Source organism: Clinocottus analis, unplaced genomic scaffold (genome assembly GCF_023055335.1).
Source record: "Clinocottus analis isolate CAN_PGR_092001 unplaced genomic scaffold, fCliAna1.0.p SCAF_13, whole genome shotgun sequence".
In the NCBI taxonomy this organism is placed as follows: Eukaryota; Metazoa; Chordata; class Actinopteri; order Perciformes; family Cottidae; genus Clinocottus; species Clinocottus analis.
In genome coordinates, this window is record NW_027175854.1 from 15,467,501 (window position 1) to 15,483,577 (window position 16,077).

The 16,077-nt window shown below is 45.3% G+C and overlaps 1 protein-coding gene across 3 annotated transcripts in view; it reads left to right on the top strand.

Annotated features, from left to right (window-relative positions):
- Positions 1-16,077, top strand: part of fnbp1b (formin binding protein 1b) — a 47,218-nt gene that overhangs the window by 25,528 nt on the left and 5,613 nt on the right. For 2 of the 3 annotated variants that reach the window (XM_068573341.1, XM_068573342.1), the window contains exons 6-16: positions 459-563; positions 3,479-3,493; positions 4,924-5,052; positions 5,616-5,762; positions 6,992-7,183; positions 8,620-8,808; positions 11,240-11,332; positions 13,441-13,455; positions 13,759-13,794; positions 15,637-15,746; positions 15,833-15,965. In XM_068573341.1, the coding sequence (XP_068429442.1) occupies positions 459-563; positions 3,479-3,493; positions 4,924-5,052; positions 5,616-5,762; positions 6,992-7,183; positions 8,620-8,808; positions 11,240-11,332; positions 13,441-13,455; positions 13,759-13,794; positions 15,637-15,746; positions 15,833-15,965 (1,164 nt within the window). The remainder of the gene's footprint in view (positions 1-458; positions 564-3,478; positions 3,494-4,923; positions 5,053-5,615; positions 5,763-6,991; positions 7,184-8,619; positions 8,809-11,239; positions 11,333-13,440; positions 13,456-13,758; positions 13,795-15,636; positions 15,747-15,832; positions 15,966-16,077) is intronic. The other variant, XM_068573343.1, reaches the window with a different exon arrangement.

Consider the following 16,077-nt stretch of genomic DNA (forward strand, 5'->3'; position numbering starts at 1 on the left):
GCACAGAACACCACTTCTTATCTCTGCCTGGCCTCTTCGATGGAGGGGAGGGGTGTGGAATAGAGGGAAAGAGAGAGGGATATGCAGGACTGCCTTGTCCAGCTCAAACTTCGCTGTGCGTTCAATGATCCCATTGTGTGCGAGGCAGATAGGCACAGTTCAGAGTGCGCGCCGGCCCAACAAACACAGATTGTTCCCTCCCAGGGGTCGAAAGAGGGTTGAATGAATGCTTGTTTTTCTGGACACAAATGACCACTATATGAACATTTGTTTAATCTGCAGGCAGCGGACGCGTTTAGACCCCCCCCCCCCCCCCAATGGTGTAAACTGAGCTCTGTCGCACACAATGCCGCTCCCTGAAATGACATTTAACCATGTTAAATATTAAAATGACCGGCCTCCCGTGTCTGTGATGGTGTTAACTTGCCTTTTTTTCTTTCTGCTTTTTTTTCTCTCAGTGTAAAAGGAAGTTTGAGAGGGATTGCAAAGAGGCGGACCGAGCGCAGCAGTACTTTGAGAGGATGGACGCCGACATTAACGTGACTAAGGCTGACGTGGAAAAGGTACGTGTCATCGTCGCGCTCGTGCGGCGAAATCGCCGATCACGCGAGCTCGCCTCCGACCCCCTCCACGCTTTGCTGCAGTTGCCTGGCCTTCCTCACCCTTCCACTTTGCACCCTCCTCTTTCTCCTCGACATTTACTTTTGCATCCACCCCCCGCCCCCAGCCCAAAAGCCCCTGACGGCTCCTCAATCGACTGAGCCCGAAAGATGGCCACATGATTGAGTGACCGTGAGTTTGATGCCGGGGACTTGTGAATAAAAGCTGGTATTATCTCAGCGACTGAAGAGAAGATATCAAACACACTGCTGGGTCTTCTTTTATTTTTAATCGAAATATATAGTATTGGTCTTTCTGTGGGAATACGTTCTCTTCAACTCTCCCCCCCCACCCCCCCACCCCCCATCCACACACACACACACACACACACACACACACACTTTGGGCTTGCTGTGGCTGATGTCATTTCCTGTTGTCCCGACCCAATTAAAAAAGAGCCCTTGAAATCTTTCACCCACATGGCTTCCACGCCCGCAAGGCATCATGGGTCAGCGGCGCGTGCTCTCTGCCGCTTCATCAGCTGTTGGAGCAGAGCTCCGGCTTGAGAGTTGACACAGTTCAGACCCGATTATTATGCAAATACAGGCCGGAATAAAGAGCCTTTCTGCCCCTCTGGACGTCCAGTCAGGACCACAATAGGCTTAGGCTGACTCTGAACTCAGCTGGTAAGACCCGGCAGAGCAGCTCAAGAAACTCGGTTGGGAAACAAGAGCGGCGTTTGTGTCACGATTACAGTTATTTCTTTTATTGGATCGCACAACATTCAGTGTAAACAAGCTCTTTATTATGCAAGATATTTCAGACCTTAAAGGACTGCTTTGTGTGCGTTATTTACATTTCTGCTGACCATTTTTCCTTTTATGGACTTTTAGTTACCATTCATGCCTCGGAAATTCAACTTCCGTTTTTTTTTTTTTAAGCAAAGCAGCTACTTTAGAGGTGTAAGACAAATATTTGCTTGAGTATTGGAAGTTGTATGTTTTGTAAAACAGTATATGCTGTATATATATCCCCAAAACACTGTTCATTTTGAATCAGTTTTCCTGAGATTGCTTATTGCGATATATTGGATCGTAATCCCTCCATCATGATATAGTTCTTGAATTTCCCTTTGGGGATCAATAAAGTAATTATCTATCTATCTGATACGCATCGTATCCTGAGATTCTTACTGTTCAGCAAGAAACATAGTTTTGTTTTTACAAAACATCCGTCACTGTGAAAGATGATCCGATTTCTGTGAAAAAAAGTGTGGAAATGTCCGAATTTATGAAGAAAGAGAAGGACGTGCGTGTGCTTTATCGCTATAGTGTCACTTTTGTGGTTTCATTTTTACAGAAAATGTTCTTTAGCTCAGTTGCACAGTATAGTTACTATAGTTATGACAGTATAGTGACTATAGTTATTACAGTGTAGTTACTATAGTTATTAAAGTATAGATATTATAGTATAGTGACTATGGTTTTAAAAGTATAATTACGATAGTTATTAAAGTATAGTTACAATAATTATTAAGTAATAGTTAATAGTAATAGTTAATAGTAATAGTTATTTAAGTATTGTTACTATAGTTATTACGATATAATTACTATAGTTTTTAAAGTATAGTTATTATAGTGTAGTTACTATAGTTATTATAGTGTAGTTACTATAGTTATTATAGTGTAGTTGTTATAGTATAGTTACTATAGTTATTATAGTGTAGTTACTATAGTTATTACAGTATAGTTACTATATTTTTTAAAGTATAATTATTATAGCGTAGTTACTATAGTTATTATAGTGTAGTTACTATAGTTATTATAGTATAGTTTTTAGAGTATAGTTTGTATAGTTGGTATAGTATAGAAAACCATAGTTATTCTAGTATAGTTAGTGTAGTATAGTGATTATAGTTGTATAGTTACTATAGTTTTTAGAGTACAGTTACTATAGTTTTTAGAGTACAGTTACGAGTATAGTTACTCATGTTCTTCTATCGTTACTTCTCTTAGTTTTTGAGAGGAAACAAACTTAGTGATGAAACTAAAAGGCGCAGAAAAGAACGGCCCGTGTGTCACAATGTGTTATGTTGCTGCAGAGGCGTACTCCTTTCACTATGTCGAGGGCCTCTGAGTGTTTATCACCGGAAGGAACGGCGCGTCACGACCTCAGCCCAGTTTGTGTTGGAGTCACAGCTGGAGTCTTTAAGGACACAGAACAGATGCACAACAGGCAGACCAGTCATGTGTGTGTGTGTGTGTGTGTACATTGAAAAGCTGAAGGCCACTTTATGACCTGACAAGATAGTAATGAAGAAATGAACCCTGTCAGTCACTTCTCTGGAACAGAAGGAGAGTTTCTTTTGTCGGGGACTTTCCCGTCGTGCCAACAAGCTGCTGAGGTGTTGCAGTTCTTGTGTCTGCATCTGGAGGAACTGTTCCCTCGCCTCCTCTGGCAAACAAATCCCTCAGTTTGGGGTTTGGATCGACAGCTCAGATCTCCACAAAAAGCTGTTCACAATTCTTTTACATAAAGAAAAACCTCACAGACTCCCTCGTGGAGATCCCCAGTCATAAGTTATTATACAATAATACAGTGTGTGTCTCTCCACCCCTTCATCTCCCTCCACTTCTGTTCCGTCATGCTAATACCTATAGAGCGTGGTTTAGAGTTCCAGTATTTCGGTCGTGATTGCATCTGCTTGCCCTTGTGGCGACTTCCCCATTTTGTGTGATGACACGCCCGCCCCGGTCCAGGAAGCGCCTCTCTATGGCAACTTCTTGTTTAGCTGGAAACGGCTAACAATCCTTCTTTTTTTTTGTTTTGTGTGTGTGTGTGTTTTGTTTGTAAATCTATTTTATGCCATGCCTTGAAGCGAAGTTCCCACAAGGTAGGTCTTCCAGAGAGGCCTGTTATATATGTGGGAACACACACTCATGTCTGACTGTGATCTGCTCCCCGTACAGTGGCTTGTCTCACTGTCTCCTGCTGAACACGTTATATGTGTGTGTGATGTCGGCAAAATTAAAAAGGATATGTTGCGTAAGACCATAACTATAAGTCACTTTCAGTCAAATCATCATAGGAGATGTAACAGACGGAAAACAAAACAGGTCATTTCCAGAATGTGACAACAGGATGCGACGTTGCTGCAAGTTTATTTTTTTCCTGCCATGTTACCATGGTGAGGATGTTTACCCTCATCTTTTGTCAACACATTCGCCACCACTTTGCATGCACGCATATGCCAGCGTAGCACACACACACACACACACACACACACACACACACACACCCTCGATGCATGCATGCTCACAGGCAGGCCGATTTCAAACAGCTGGACCTCCACATGTGCTTTTTAGCTTTTCTCTCAGGTTTCACATTCCTTTTTCTTTTTTTTATCGTGAAGGCCATGACTCTCTTTTTCCAGCAGAAGGCATCAACTGTCATCCCTCCTGCGCTGGAAATAATGCACCTTCTGTATCTGACGAGTGTCTCCCGCCCTCCATCACTCACCCATGTGTGTGTGTGTGTGAGCGCTGATGAGAGACTCAGATCGGTGCGTGGGTGAAAGACTGGACAAAGCCCTCGAAATGTTTCCCTCAGGACTGTGACAGATCCGGAGTTACGTTCCCTTTCCTGCCGCGCACCATTATAATGTCTGCCCCCCTCCCCTCCACCGTTCTATAAACGACCCAATGAAACCAATGAAACCACTACATATACGTGCAGAGAGGCCTCCGATCTGATGGGAAAGAGGAAACAGATACGAGTACTTAGCTATAGCACACACACACACACACACACATACACAAACCCCACATGCTGCCTATCTGACATAATCCCATCTCCATCTGCTCGCCTTGGACCCGTAATAGGCTGCTCCCGCTGCGTTTCTGACTGCCCGCCTTGCCTTCCCTGAGACTGAACTGGCTTAAAAATAATCAACATTATCGACGGTATGGGGACGCGCCAGACTGGGCGAGCGATCCAAATCCCCTCCGTTCTGCAGGCAGTGCAGGCTGTTGTTTCTGTATGTGTGTATGTGTGTGTGTGTATGTGTGTGTGTGTGTGTGTTCTGGTCGTACATACCATGTGGGGCCTGTCGCTGCTGCCCAACTTGGAGCTGTTGCACCTGTGACTGAGCTTTATGTGTATGTGCGTGCGTGCATGAACACCGGTGTGCACAAATGTGTCAACTTTTGTAGGGTTGTTTTTATGCTCTGGCTGTGTGTGTGTGTGTGTAACATATGTCTGTGTTAGTCGTGGGGACACTGAGCGACTCTCTGATGCACACGTTTCTTTTTTCCTCCCCTTCAGGCACGACAGCACGCTCAGTCCAGGCAACTGATGGCTTCAGACAGTAAGAGCGATTACTCCTCCTACCTGCAGAAGTTCAACCAGGAGCAGAATGAACATTACTTCACAATCATCCCCAACATATTCCAGGTAAAACATAACGGGATAATGCGGCGGCGGTTTTGACCCGTTTGTTGTCGCGAACCTTATCGTTCTCACAGTGAGACATTCATCATTTCACACTCGCACGATGTGTGACAAAAAGCGGCTGAAAAGTGCAGACTGATTGAAGGGTCGGGCCAAGAATGGTGCATTCATGTGCAATCATTAAGCGAAGCCTGCGAATTCAATGCCGTGTGCAGCCCACCGCCCACACTCCCCTCTGGGTCCACGGCTAAAAATACACTCACTGAAACACTGAGACGAGCCTCTTGCATTTGTACAGCTTGTGAGCTGGGAATCACAGTTTGCACTTCTCTAGTGCTGCTTTCTTTTCTTTTATAGATACATACATGTATGTAAAGTGCACGAGAGATTTCCCATGCATACAGTATGTGTGGGAAAAAAGCCCAAGAGTCCAGTCTCACTGTGTATCATTTTTCCAGTCCTGCCCTCCATACCATATATTCCTGTAACACAAGCTAGTTGAGCTCGTATTTACGTCGTGAATATGCATTTATTTTATTTTGTATACATTTTTTTTTCTTGCGTAGAAACTTCAAGACATGGAAGAGAGAAGAATCGACAGGCTAGGAGTGAGCATGAAGACGTTTGCGGACGTTGACCGCCAAGTGTTGCCCATCGTGGGGAAATGTTTAGACGGCATGACGAAAGCCGCCGAGTCCATTGAGCCCAAGACTGTGAGTACACACACACACGCACGCACGCACGCACGCACACACACACACACACACACACACGCACACCAAATGGGACGTGTTAAGCAACACAGTTTGGTATGACTCTGTGTTTGTACTGTAAATTTGTGAAATTACTGCAAGCTGCTAGTTAGCGTAGCTTAGCTTAAATGCTCAAATCAGAGGGAAACAGCTAGCCTGGCTCTCATCAGAAGGTAACAAAATCTGCAGCTTACATGAATGCACAGTATGATAGTGGTAATAATCTTCTCATCTAACTCTCTTCCAGAAGTTGGGAAAAAAGGTTATTTCCTAAAATGTTAAACTACTTTTTTTGTTTTTTGTCTTAAACGCCTGTACCTGTTCTGGAAATAGGAGCAAGTTGTATACCTAAACCTTCTGTTGTTGAAGCTCATGAGAGCCTTTTTCTCTTTTGTTCATGCACTTCTATAAAGCTAATAAACAGATGTTGGTATTATTATTAGTATTTTTGACATGGAAGACATCGTTCGCCTCCGTCGAAGAGAAAACAAGCACTGTGATTTATTGAGATGTCACATGACAATGAAAACAAGACGATCCCCCAGGGATGGAAAAGTGTGTGTGTGTGTGTGTGTGTGTGTGTGTGTGTGTGTGTGTGTGTGTGTGTGTGTGTGTGTGTGTGTGTGTGTGAGAACATCTAGCTGTTTGCTTGGCCCGGCTCCAGGGAGACGACTCCAGTGACAGTAAACAACACATCACATGCTCCGTCCCCGTCTTTGTCCCTCTTCCTCTTGCACACGGTGCACAATCTTTGACCCCCTTGACCTCCAACTCCAAACCAGAGCCCTTGGACCTTATCAGTGCTCTGAGGCCGATGTTTGCTACACTTACACACTTGATTGATGTCCCTCTTCCTGTGTCTGTTGAGCCACTGGGAGTCATAACTCCTGCGTGACAGATTGAGGTCTTTTCCTCTTTTCTTCTGTTGTCCACAAACTGGATTATAGAGTCTTTCTCTGCCTCTCATGAACTGTTATCAGACAAAAACTACTGTAAAAAAGAGTCACAAGGACCTCTATCGTGTTGCATCTTATCTCCAGACGTGCTATACAGCAGGACAGTCTAATCAGTCACTGATCTTTAGTCACCGCTTTGCATTTTAAAATATCTCCCGGTGATATTTGAGTGGAAAAAAAGTGGATTTAAGTGTTTTGAGGCTGCCACTAAACGCTGCCTCCACCCTTCACCAGGACTCCAAGCAGGTGGTGGAGTCCTACAAGTCCGGGTTCGAGCCCCCGGGCGACGTGGAGTTCGAGGACTACGGCCAGGCCATGACGAGGACGGCGTCCGACACCAGCCTGTCCAACTCCAGAGAGGCCCGGGAGAAGCCGGTGGGCAAGAGCAAGGGCAAGCTGTGGCCGTTCATCAAGAACAAGAACAAGGTAACGCACAACCGCACAACGCCACGCAACTTCAAGAAGAGACGTCACGTTTAGGTCCTCATACGGAGGCCATCTTGCTTTTTTGGGGAGATTCCAAATTCCAAATATATCTTGTTTGTTCAATGTCACATTTTGTAATGTTTATCAGATTTCTACCGGTGATGTATTTGATTTAGTTGTCAGTATTGCCCATTTTTTTGTTGTTGTTATCATTCGCCACCCGTTTCCTCCTCCTCGGCAAATCACCCTCACCGAGAAACCTCCCTCTGTAACACACACTAATGCATTCCTACTCTCATCCTGTGGTTGGAAAAACTCAAACTGGCAGATATTAACGTCACATGAAGTAACACCGTGTTGCTGAAATGACTGGCCATTGCATCTCCTTCGGTTTCCTGCTTCTGAACAGCACAGACGATCTCCTTTTGGGCCGGTGGCTCCGTCGGCATTGAATTAGAGCAGGGCATGAATGAGTAATTGTGTGTGTGTGTGTGTGTGTGTGTGTGTGTGTGTGTGGGTGGAAGCAAGGGATGTGCAATGATAGCCCATCGCATTGACTGTGTGTGAACAGAAAATGGTGTCTAAATACATCGTGCACTCGATGTACTCATAATTTAGTTATTATTTTGGGAGCACAGACAGCCACACAGAGAGCTATTTCTACTTCACACACACACACGCACACACACACACACTCGCATACAAAACATAAGGCTGACATTTCAGCACAAAAGCACCATTCTTGCCTTTCAGAAACAGGTTTTCTTGGTGGGTTTTTTTGTGCCTCTTTGTTACCGACATAGCGGTTTCTGACTCTGCATGCGCTCCGTGCGGCGTCTCAGGACTCGGGTCCATCTGCTGCGTTCTGAAACTCTGCAGCCACTTGATGAATCATACACTCAGATGTTTTTCTGGGACGACGATAAGAAGCAAATTGCATTTCTCACGATGACGACCTTTTAAATTCAGCTGCCGGTGTCCTCGGGGATGTCGAGGGCATTTTTTCTTCTTTGTCCTCGCTGGTCGGGACAAAAAATGAGAAGGATTCCTAAAATGGAAGCCCGCATGCGCTTTGACTGGAAGTCTGTGCTTTCGTTTGCAGCCGCTTGCTTTAACTCATTTTTTGACGCTTCCTACTCACTCTGGTTGTGTTCTTCTTTTTAAAATATGTTTAATATGTTTTATATGTTTTACATTCAACATAACTGATACACAAGGTCTGACGTACCTTCAGTTGTCTTTTAATTTCTGTTTGGGTTTTCTGTTATGTGTTTATTTTTTAATATCCGTAGGAGGCTTATTTATTTCGTTTTGTGCTCCCTCCTCCTTTTTCCTTCTTTGTCCGTGTTTTCGTTGGATTCTTTCCCCCTTTCTTCTTCTTCTTTACCTTCTTCTTCCATGTTTTTCCCTCCTCCGGCTCCCTCTCTTACTGGTAGCTTATGTCCCTGTTAACATCCCCCCACCAGCCCCCACCCGCCCCCCCAGCCTCATCCCCGCCCTCACCCTCTGCTGTTCCCAACGACCCCCAGTCTCCCAAGCAGCACAAGGAGCCCCTCTCCCACCGCCTCAACGACTTCATGACCTCCAAACCCAAAATGCACTGCCTCCGGAGCCTGAGGCGAGGGGTAAGTGTGTCTGTGCATGTGCGTGCGCCTGTTTGTGTGTGTGTGTGTGTGTGTCCTGTACGTGTACTTGAGTCCACCTGCTACTGTGCACTGTGTGGGTGAAGCAATGCAAAGGTGGAGTCTTTATGTCTACGCTTTTCGATCTGTTTTGAAGGTCGTGCGCGCCATCAGGCAGTAGGTGACTGAACACAATTACCTCGCAGTGCTTATGCACCTCGACATGTCAGCAATGTGACAGAGGTGGTGCTAGCATCTCAGAGGTGGTGCTACCACCACAGAGGTCTGCAACAGGCCTGCTACCTCCACCCATACAGTGCTCAGCCATGTGCTTCTCTAGCATGCTTCTGTAGCGCATAACTACGAATCCATGGCACCTGTCTGACTCACAGGCAGTTCTCTCCATCTCGTCCCTCTTCATATTAACTCCCCCTCTCCTCCCTCCTCCCCTACTCGACGGAAATGAGCAAGATGCCTGAGCGGTCTCGGCAGTAGCATGGAGACAGCAGTGGCTCCCTGCGCCACTTCTCTTCAGGCCGTGCTGGAGGCAGATTGTTTTTTTTTTTCTTCTTCTCTTTTCGTTGGCACAGAAAAAAAAAGCTTTTCCAACGTGAAACAAAGCAATGTGGGTCGTGGGGTACGGCAGCGGGCCCGACTGAGTCACGGGGTCGCCCGCTGCCATTAGGAGTAACTTCAGAAGGCTCACCCAGGGGTAGGGGGAGGGGGGCTCCATCAGCACCAGCCTGGCAGGTCCCGGCCGGGTGTCACCACTCGTTCCTGTCCGTCAACAGTGTGTGTTTCAATGCACGCCTTCCCGTAACTCGCTTCGACTCCCCAGCTCGTCCCTGACCTCAGGAACTGGGGCGGTGACTCACGTGTTCCTTCCGGACCCTTTGCAAATATAGTTTTTTTTCCATATACGCTCATATTTTTTAAAAGCGGTTAATCAAAGTAAAAACATGTGTGTGAATTGAACAATACGGTGCAACAGTGTAGCGTTTTGCGAGCGTATCGCAGAGGAAATGATTGAAGGTCGGCAGAAAGGAAAAAAAGAAGAAAGGGGGAAGTGTGTATTCTCTTGTAGCGCCGGACAGGTCTGACAGGAAGTGCACGTTTCTGAAAGCGGAAGTGCTGAAACAGCTCTCGAGAAGAGCGATAAAAAAAGAAGTTAAATCAGACGCATTGTGTGCACAGATCAAAAAGATTGAAGTTTGACCTTCGGGTGATATGTCAGAGCTCAGGAGGTTGACTGAAGTTTACGAGTCTAGAGGACCACAGACTTCAGAAGAACCTCCTCTCCATATCTCACGTCAATACATTTAATTAAGTTCATGTTTCATGGTTTGTTTTCATGTATATAGATGTTTAATATCAAGCAATTTTTTTTTACAGTGATTTTCACCCGTATGTTATAGGTGTCTAAAAGTCAACAGGAACATCCTTAATCCTGTCAAACAACAACAAAAAGGTCTTTCCGGGCCGCACACGTGTTGGGCTAATACTGCCCAATGGCTGCTGGCGGAGTGCCAGCTCCATTTCTCAGCTCCCTCACAAACAAGCTGCATCCATCAGGGCACACCGAGCAGACCAGCAACACTTATGACCCGGGCCGCAGTGTCTGAGTCCCTTTTGAAAGGAAAAGCTTAGTTTTAAACAGGGAATAGAAATACAAGTCTGTAGAAGGCCTATTTTGCTTGCCGTAGGCAGTGGTGTTAGTTATGAAGTTATGATGGTAGAGGCATTATTTTGCTCATCCTTTCACAATGAGAATGTGTCAATCAATTATTTGGTTCCGGTAAAAGTCGGGTTACAAGCCGCACCGACGTTCGATGGGTGTCTCCCACTGTAACGAGCAAACGCTGCTGCTAGCTCCATGCTAGCTGCTGCTGCTACGGCCCACGTCCCCGCTACCTTCGGTGGTTGTCGGGAAGCTAGCAGCAGCGCTAGCGGAGAGCTAGCAGCAGTGGTAGCTGGCTATAAAGGTAGTAGCGGCTCGTAACCCGACTTTTACGGTACATTATACGGTAATATTTTGGTTAATCCATTTTTACAACACTCATCAGGGTCCAGGTCCTATTACTTTAATAAAGTAGGTACTCTATAGGCCATATTTACCATTGTACTCTGTTTATTGTACATAATGCGGGCGGCATGATTGTGAAACCCTGTTCATTGATTTATCAAAGCAAAAGCATTACATAAAAACGACTTTCTAGTCTGCAGCTGCAGGTAAATCAATCCCACTTCCTCCCACAGGAGGACAGAGCATCACATTAGGGATTAGGGTCGTCGTAGAGGTGGAGGTGGGTTGTGTCTCTCCTATTTCGCCGTCTGATCCATCCACCAGAGGTCTTGTACAGTGTGAGATCTTAAGACGGCAGTGCTTGTTGTTTCTCTGAGTCCTCATTGTGTTCTCTCCGCTCGACCACCGCAGCAGCGATCCCCGCGCTCGCTCACATGTCACAAAGAGCTCATGAAGAGGACTCTGGGGCGACCCACATATGCTTTCGAAGCCAGGCAATATGTTGTAAGTGTGTGATGGGCGCCAGTGAGTACCTGTGTGTGTGGGCGTGTGTGTGTGTGTGTGTGTGTGTGTGTGTGTGTGGTTCAGTGGGGTTCAGAAGAAAGCGTGGATGAATATTGAATGCATGCAGATGTGCGTGATTAGTAGAAGCCACGTACAACACATGCAGTCGACCTCATTCTGATTTTAAACAATTATGTATTTTGTGACACGGTCACAGTTTAACGAGGCAACATTTCCTCACGAGAAAAAAACAAACAAACTAGGAGGCTGGTGTCTGTGCCTGGCTCGGTGTTGACGAATGAAATCGGGGAAGGTGACGACTTCATCCCACATCACATGCTATCAGCTTTTGGGGTTCTCGTTGCTCGCTGTTGTCCTGCAGCTGTGTCAGGGCTGTCCCGCCGATACGGAGCGTCTACGAGGGGGTCAATTCACAAAGTGTCACGAGCACCTGAGGATGAAGAGGGTGGTGGTGGGGGAGGGAGGAGGATAGAACATATATAGGCGAGGTGTTGGTCACACTTTGGGTCTGGGTGCAGCCTACAGTACCCAGAATTCACCCCTCCAGGGCTTTCTTTGTGCTGGTGTGCCGTACTGTCTGTAAGGAACATCGTGTACCTGTAAGGACCATCATATACCTGTGTATCTGTGTCTGTCTGGGGGGTTGGAAAGAGTTCAGGTAGAACAATCACAGAGACAATTAAGGAATAAAACATTTCTATGCTGAATGTGCAGAATAACAACACATGCATCATGCACAAGCTCTCAAATGATCACATAATAAGTCACGTATATGTATCAGAGCAGGAAATGACCATCAGGGACACAGTTACTCTTTACTCTCCCTGCAACCTTCACATACATGAGTAATATTCCTTAAAAAGTGCAATTTATTTGTGAAAAGGAAATAAAAAACAAAGCACAGGCAATTATGTTGTGACGTCCTTTCAAATGCTCAAATGAAAACACAAATAACAGGTTAAAGAACCTACATTACAATAAACAATACTAGGCTGATTCATATGGTGTTGTTCCTGCAAAACATCTCTCTTCAGTTTAGTTTATTGTCATTTTTAAAAGGTTTAAGACAGAATATCTATGACTAGTGATATCAATGCATATGCAAGAATCAAATGCAGATAAATATTCAAATTCTGCAAGTGAAGCTGCACACAGAGGAGGTGCAAGAGGCCGTTCCAGGTGGATGACTTGATGAGAGGAGCACCGTGAGCCTCTAACCGGATTACTAAGTCATCCTCTTGCAGCTCCAACAGTTAACCTGCTCTCTGCCCGGCTCAACACAGCAAATGCTTTACAATAATATATTTTTGTATTTTTTTTTACTTGGCACACACATAGAGCTGTGTGTGGCCTTCTCTTCTCCACAAGTGAGTTTTGTTATTTTATTTTGAGGTAGAAAAAGAAAAAAAAGCGACTCTCCAGCTTTGTCTGTGTCCAGTAGCTGCCTCCATGTCAACGTAAGGACCTGCTGGTGTGTTCATGCTTTTGGCGCCCCCTGCTGTCACGTCCGTGTCATTGTACCGGCAGCAGAGCGATAGAGAGAGAGAGAGAGAAGTAAAGAAGTGAAGGGTGCATCCGTCGTCGTTGTCGCATCCCTCTACTTCTTTCTCTACATTTTACTTTCATCTGTCTTTCCTTGATTTTTTGATTTTTCTCCTCCCACCATTGTTTTACTTCATGCTTGAGCAATAGGTCGGCCCCTTTTTCGCCAACTTATTTCTCATTTTTCATTAATTCATTATAGTAGAATTGTTAAACTTCGCCACATTAGAAAAGAGAGTGTGTGTGTAATTATAGCTGAAAAATGTCACTCAAAGACCTTTTTTTAATGCTTTTTTTTTTTTTTTTTTTACATAAATCCAACCTATTCTTTGTACTTGTATTCCCTCTTTTCCTGGCATGGTGAAGTTTGACAACGCATCGTCGTAGAAGACATTGTAGACGAGTTGCACATTCACAAGGAAAGTTAAACAAAATGGCCGTGATGTTCTCCTTGATGCTGACTGTTGTCTCTTTCTCTCTCTCCTTTGCTGCTCGCCGTTTCTCTCCTCTTCTTCCTCCTCCCCCTCTTCTTCCCCCACATGAAGCTTTCTCTCAAGCTGGTAAGCATGACCGTATAACCTCACCATCGTACAAGCGGCACGACCACAGCACACGCATGTCACACGTCCTCCGCAGTAACACACTTGTGCTTAACGTTCACGTTTGTTTTGTTTTTTTTTGTCGTTGGGGGGAATTAAAAGTGAATTTAATCTCCGTTTGCTGTGACGCGACGACTGGAACCTCGGACTCACGTCGTTGTCTCATTTCTGTGTCATTTTTTTTGTGTGTTTTCTTGTGTGTGGTTGTGGTTGTCTTCTCGTCATGTCTCTCCCAAAACTGTGTGTGCGGTCTCCGCGGTGCAGATCACGCTCAATTCCCACGTCCGGAATCTCATGGAGGTGATCAGATTTACTCGATGTTCTACTTGTGTCTCAGTCCGTCTGGTAGTCCTTCCTGTCTCGACGTGTGTGTGTCCTCTTGTAACAAACACTAATCTGATCTGATGGAAGTAGCCTGCTCACTCACGTCCTCACACACTGCATGCCCGGTACGATGACTTCCTCTCGTAGAAAAGATGTTCTGCAACGCTAACACACTGTGGGCGAGAATGTCAACCTGTCGTGAATATTATCCTCACTTTCTGGATTTAAAAATAAGGAGTTTAACATTTTGCAATCAAAGCTTGTGTACGTTCTTGCTGAGACTTAAATGATGCTAAACATGAAGCTACAGGCAGCGGCTGCTTAGCATTAGCACTGAGAACCGCTAAGCTAACCGCCAGCTAGCTTTATATTTAGCGTACCTCTGCAAGAAGGCAAATAAGCGTATTTTGCAATAAAAATTCAACCTTTTTGTGATTTTTTTTTTTTTTTGGTGAATCTATACCTGATTCCACACAGAACAATCAATTAGTGGATCAGCATCAGCTTAGCCTTAGGACCACAAACCGCTAATCTAACCGCCAGACTCTGCAAGAAGACAAATAAGCATATTTTCCCAAAAAATATGCATTACTTTGCAATGAAAATTCAACCTTTTCTGTGACTTCTGTAGATCTATCTCTGAATCCACACAGAACAATCAATCAGTGGATTCCCAAGCATCCTAAATGTCTCATACAACCCAAACAAATGACTGCCCATAGCTTTAGTTTAGGCCCCAACTTAGATGCTCGTGTGTTGACTCGTCTCGGGTCCGTAGAGAACGTAATCCCAGCGCTCAGGAGGGAGGGAGCATGTCTCTGCATGGTGACACTGACGTGATTTTTTTCCTCATGTTGCATGCTCGGTGCGCTGCAGGGAGAAGGGGTAAGGCTGCCACGGCGACCCGTCCGCATGTGTATGACCCGTGTGCAGTTCAAGTGCAGTGAAGTGTGTGTGTAGCTCCAGCCGTCGTGTCCCGTGACCCGTCAGCATGAGATCCAACCCTCTTCAGTGATGGAGCCGATGAGCCCCAAAGAGTTAATTAAATACGCCTTGATTAAATTCATATCTTATTATCACCAGCATCAGGGCCATAATGTAATTTATGACCAAATTACTAAATGAATGAGGTTTTAATGAGTAATAGTCCTAATAACACACTAAAAGTCAAACATCAGCATGTGCATTGCATTATTTTTATATATAGTTAGCATGCTGTTGTTAGCATTTAGCACAAAGCGATTAGGTCCTTGACTAAGCAGGCTTCAAGTCTGACTGAAAGTTATGTCAAATATAAGAAAAAAATGTATTCAAAAATTTTAAAATAATTAATCAATTTGTATGTATGGATCATAATTAATGTGATTTTGAATCTTTTGCCTTCACTCAGACCACTTATCACTGTGGTTGAGCGAGGTGATAATTTATTAAGTTAAGAGAGGCTGCCGAGAAGTATGACTCAGACGGAAACCTTCTCATCAGGAAATATGACTCTTGGCCAGCCCCCAAAAGAAAGCCTCACTAGCACAACCTCCATTTTAAGAAGAGCGTCCGGTTCATTGAGAGAGCGCCATCATCCTGAATCACTTCACAAGAGGAGAGAGGATGCTTTATTGCATTTCAGAATTGGCAGGTTAGAAACAAGATGGCGACTTTGAGGGAGTCAGAGAGAAAAAACGGAAAAGACGGAAAATATAGAAAAGATGGAAAAGTTAGAGAAGATAGAAAAGATCTCGTCAACACAACAATACTTCGCCCAACTTCATCTCACGGTTTCTTTCTGACTCTTTCTTATTTTTCCCCACCTCCTCCTCTCAGGGGTCTGGACCAGAGGACTTCAGCCACCTGCCCCCCGAGCAGAGGAGGAAGAAGCTGCAGGGCAAGATGGATGACCTGAACAAGGACATCCAGAAAGAGATGGACCAGAGGTGACCTCAGCGAACCCGACCTGGAGGAGCTCCTCCCTCCAGACAGTCAGTGACTCCTTCTGACTTCATCTGTTCCTCCTCCGCAGGGACGCGCTGGCTAAGATGAAGGACGTGTACGTGAAGAACCCCCAGATGGGCGACCCCGCCAGCGTCGACCCCCGGCTGTCGGAGATCGCCCAGAACATCGAGAAGCTCCAGTTCGAGGCGCAGAAGTTTGAGGTCAGTTGGTTGGGTGTCGGCGTTGGAGGAGCTTCAAGGCTGAGACGGTGAATAACGAGCGCTTCAAAACACACCGTCTCCGCCTGGGGCTCGCTCCAAAAGAAGCCTGCAA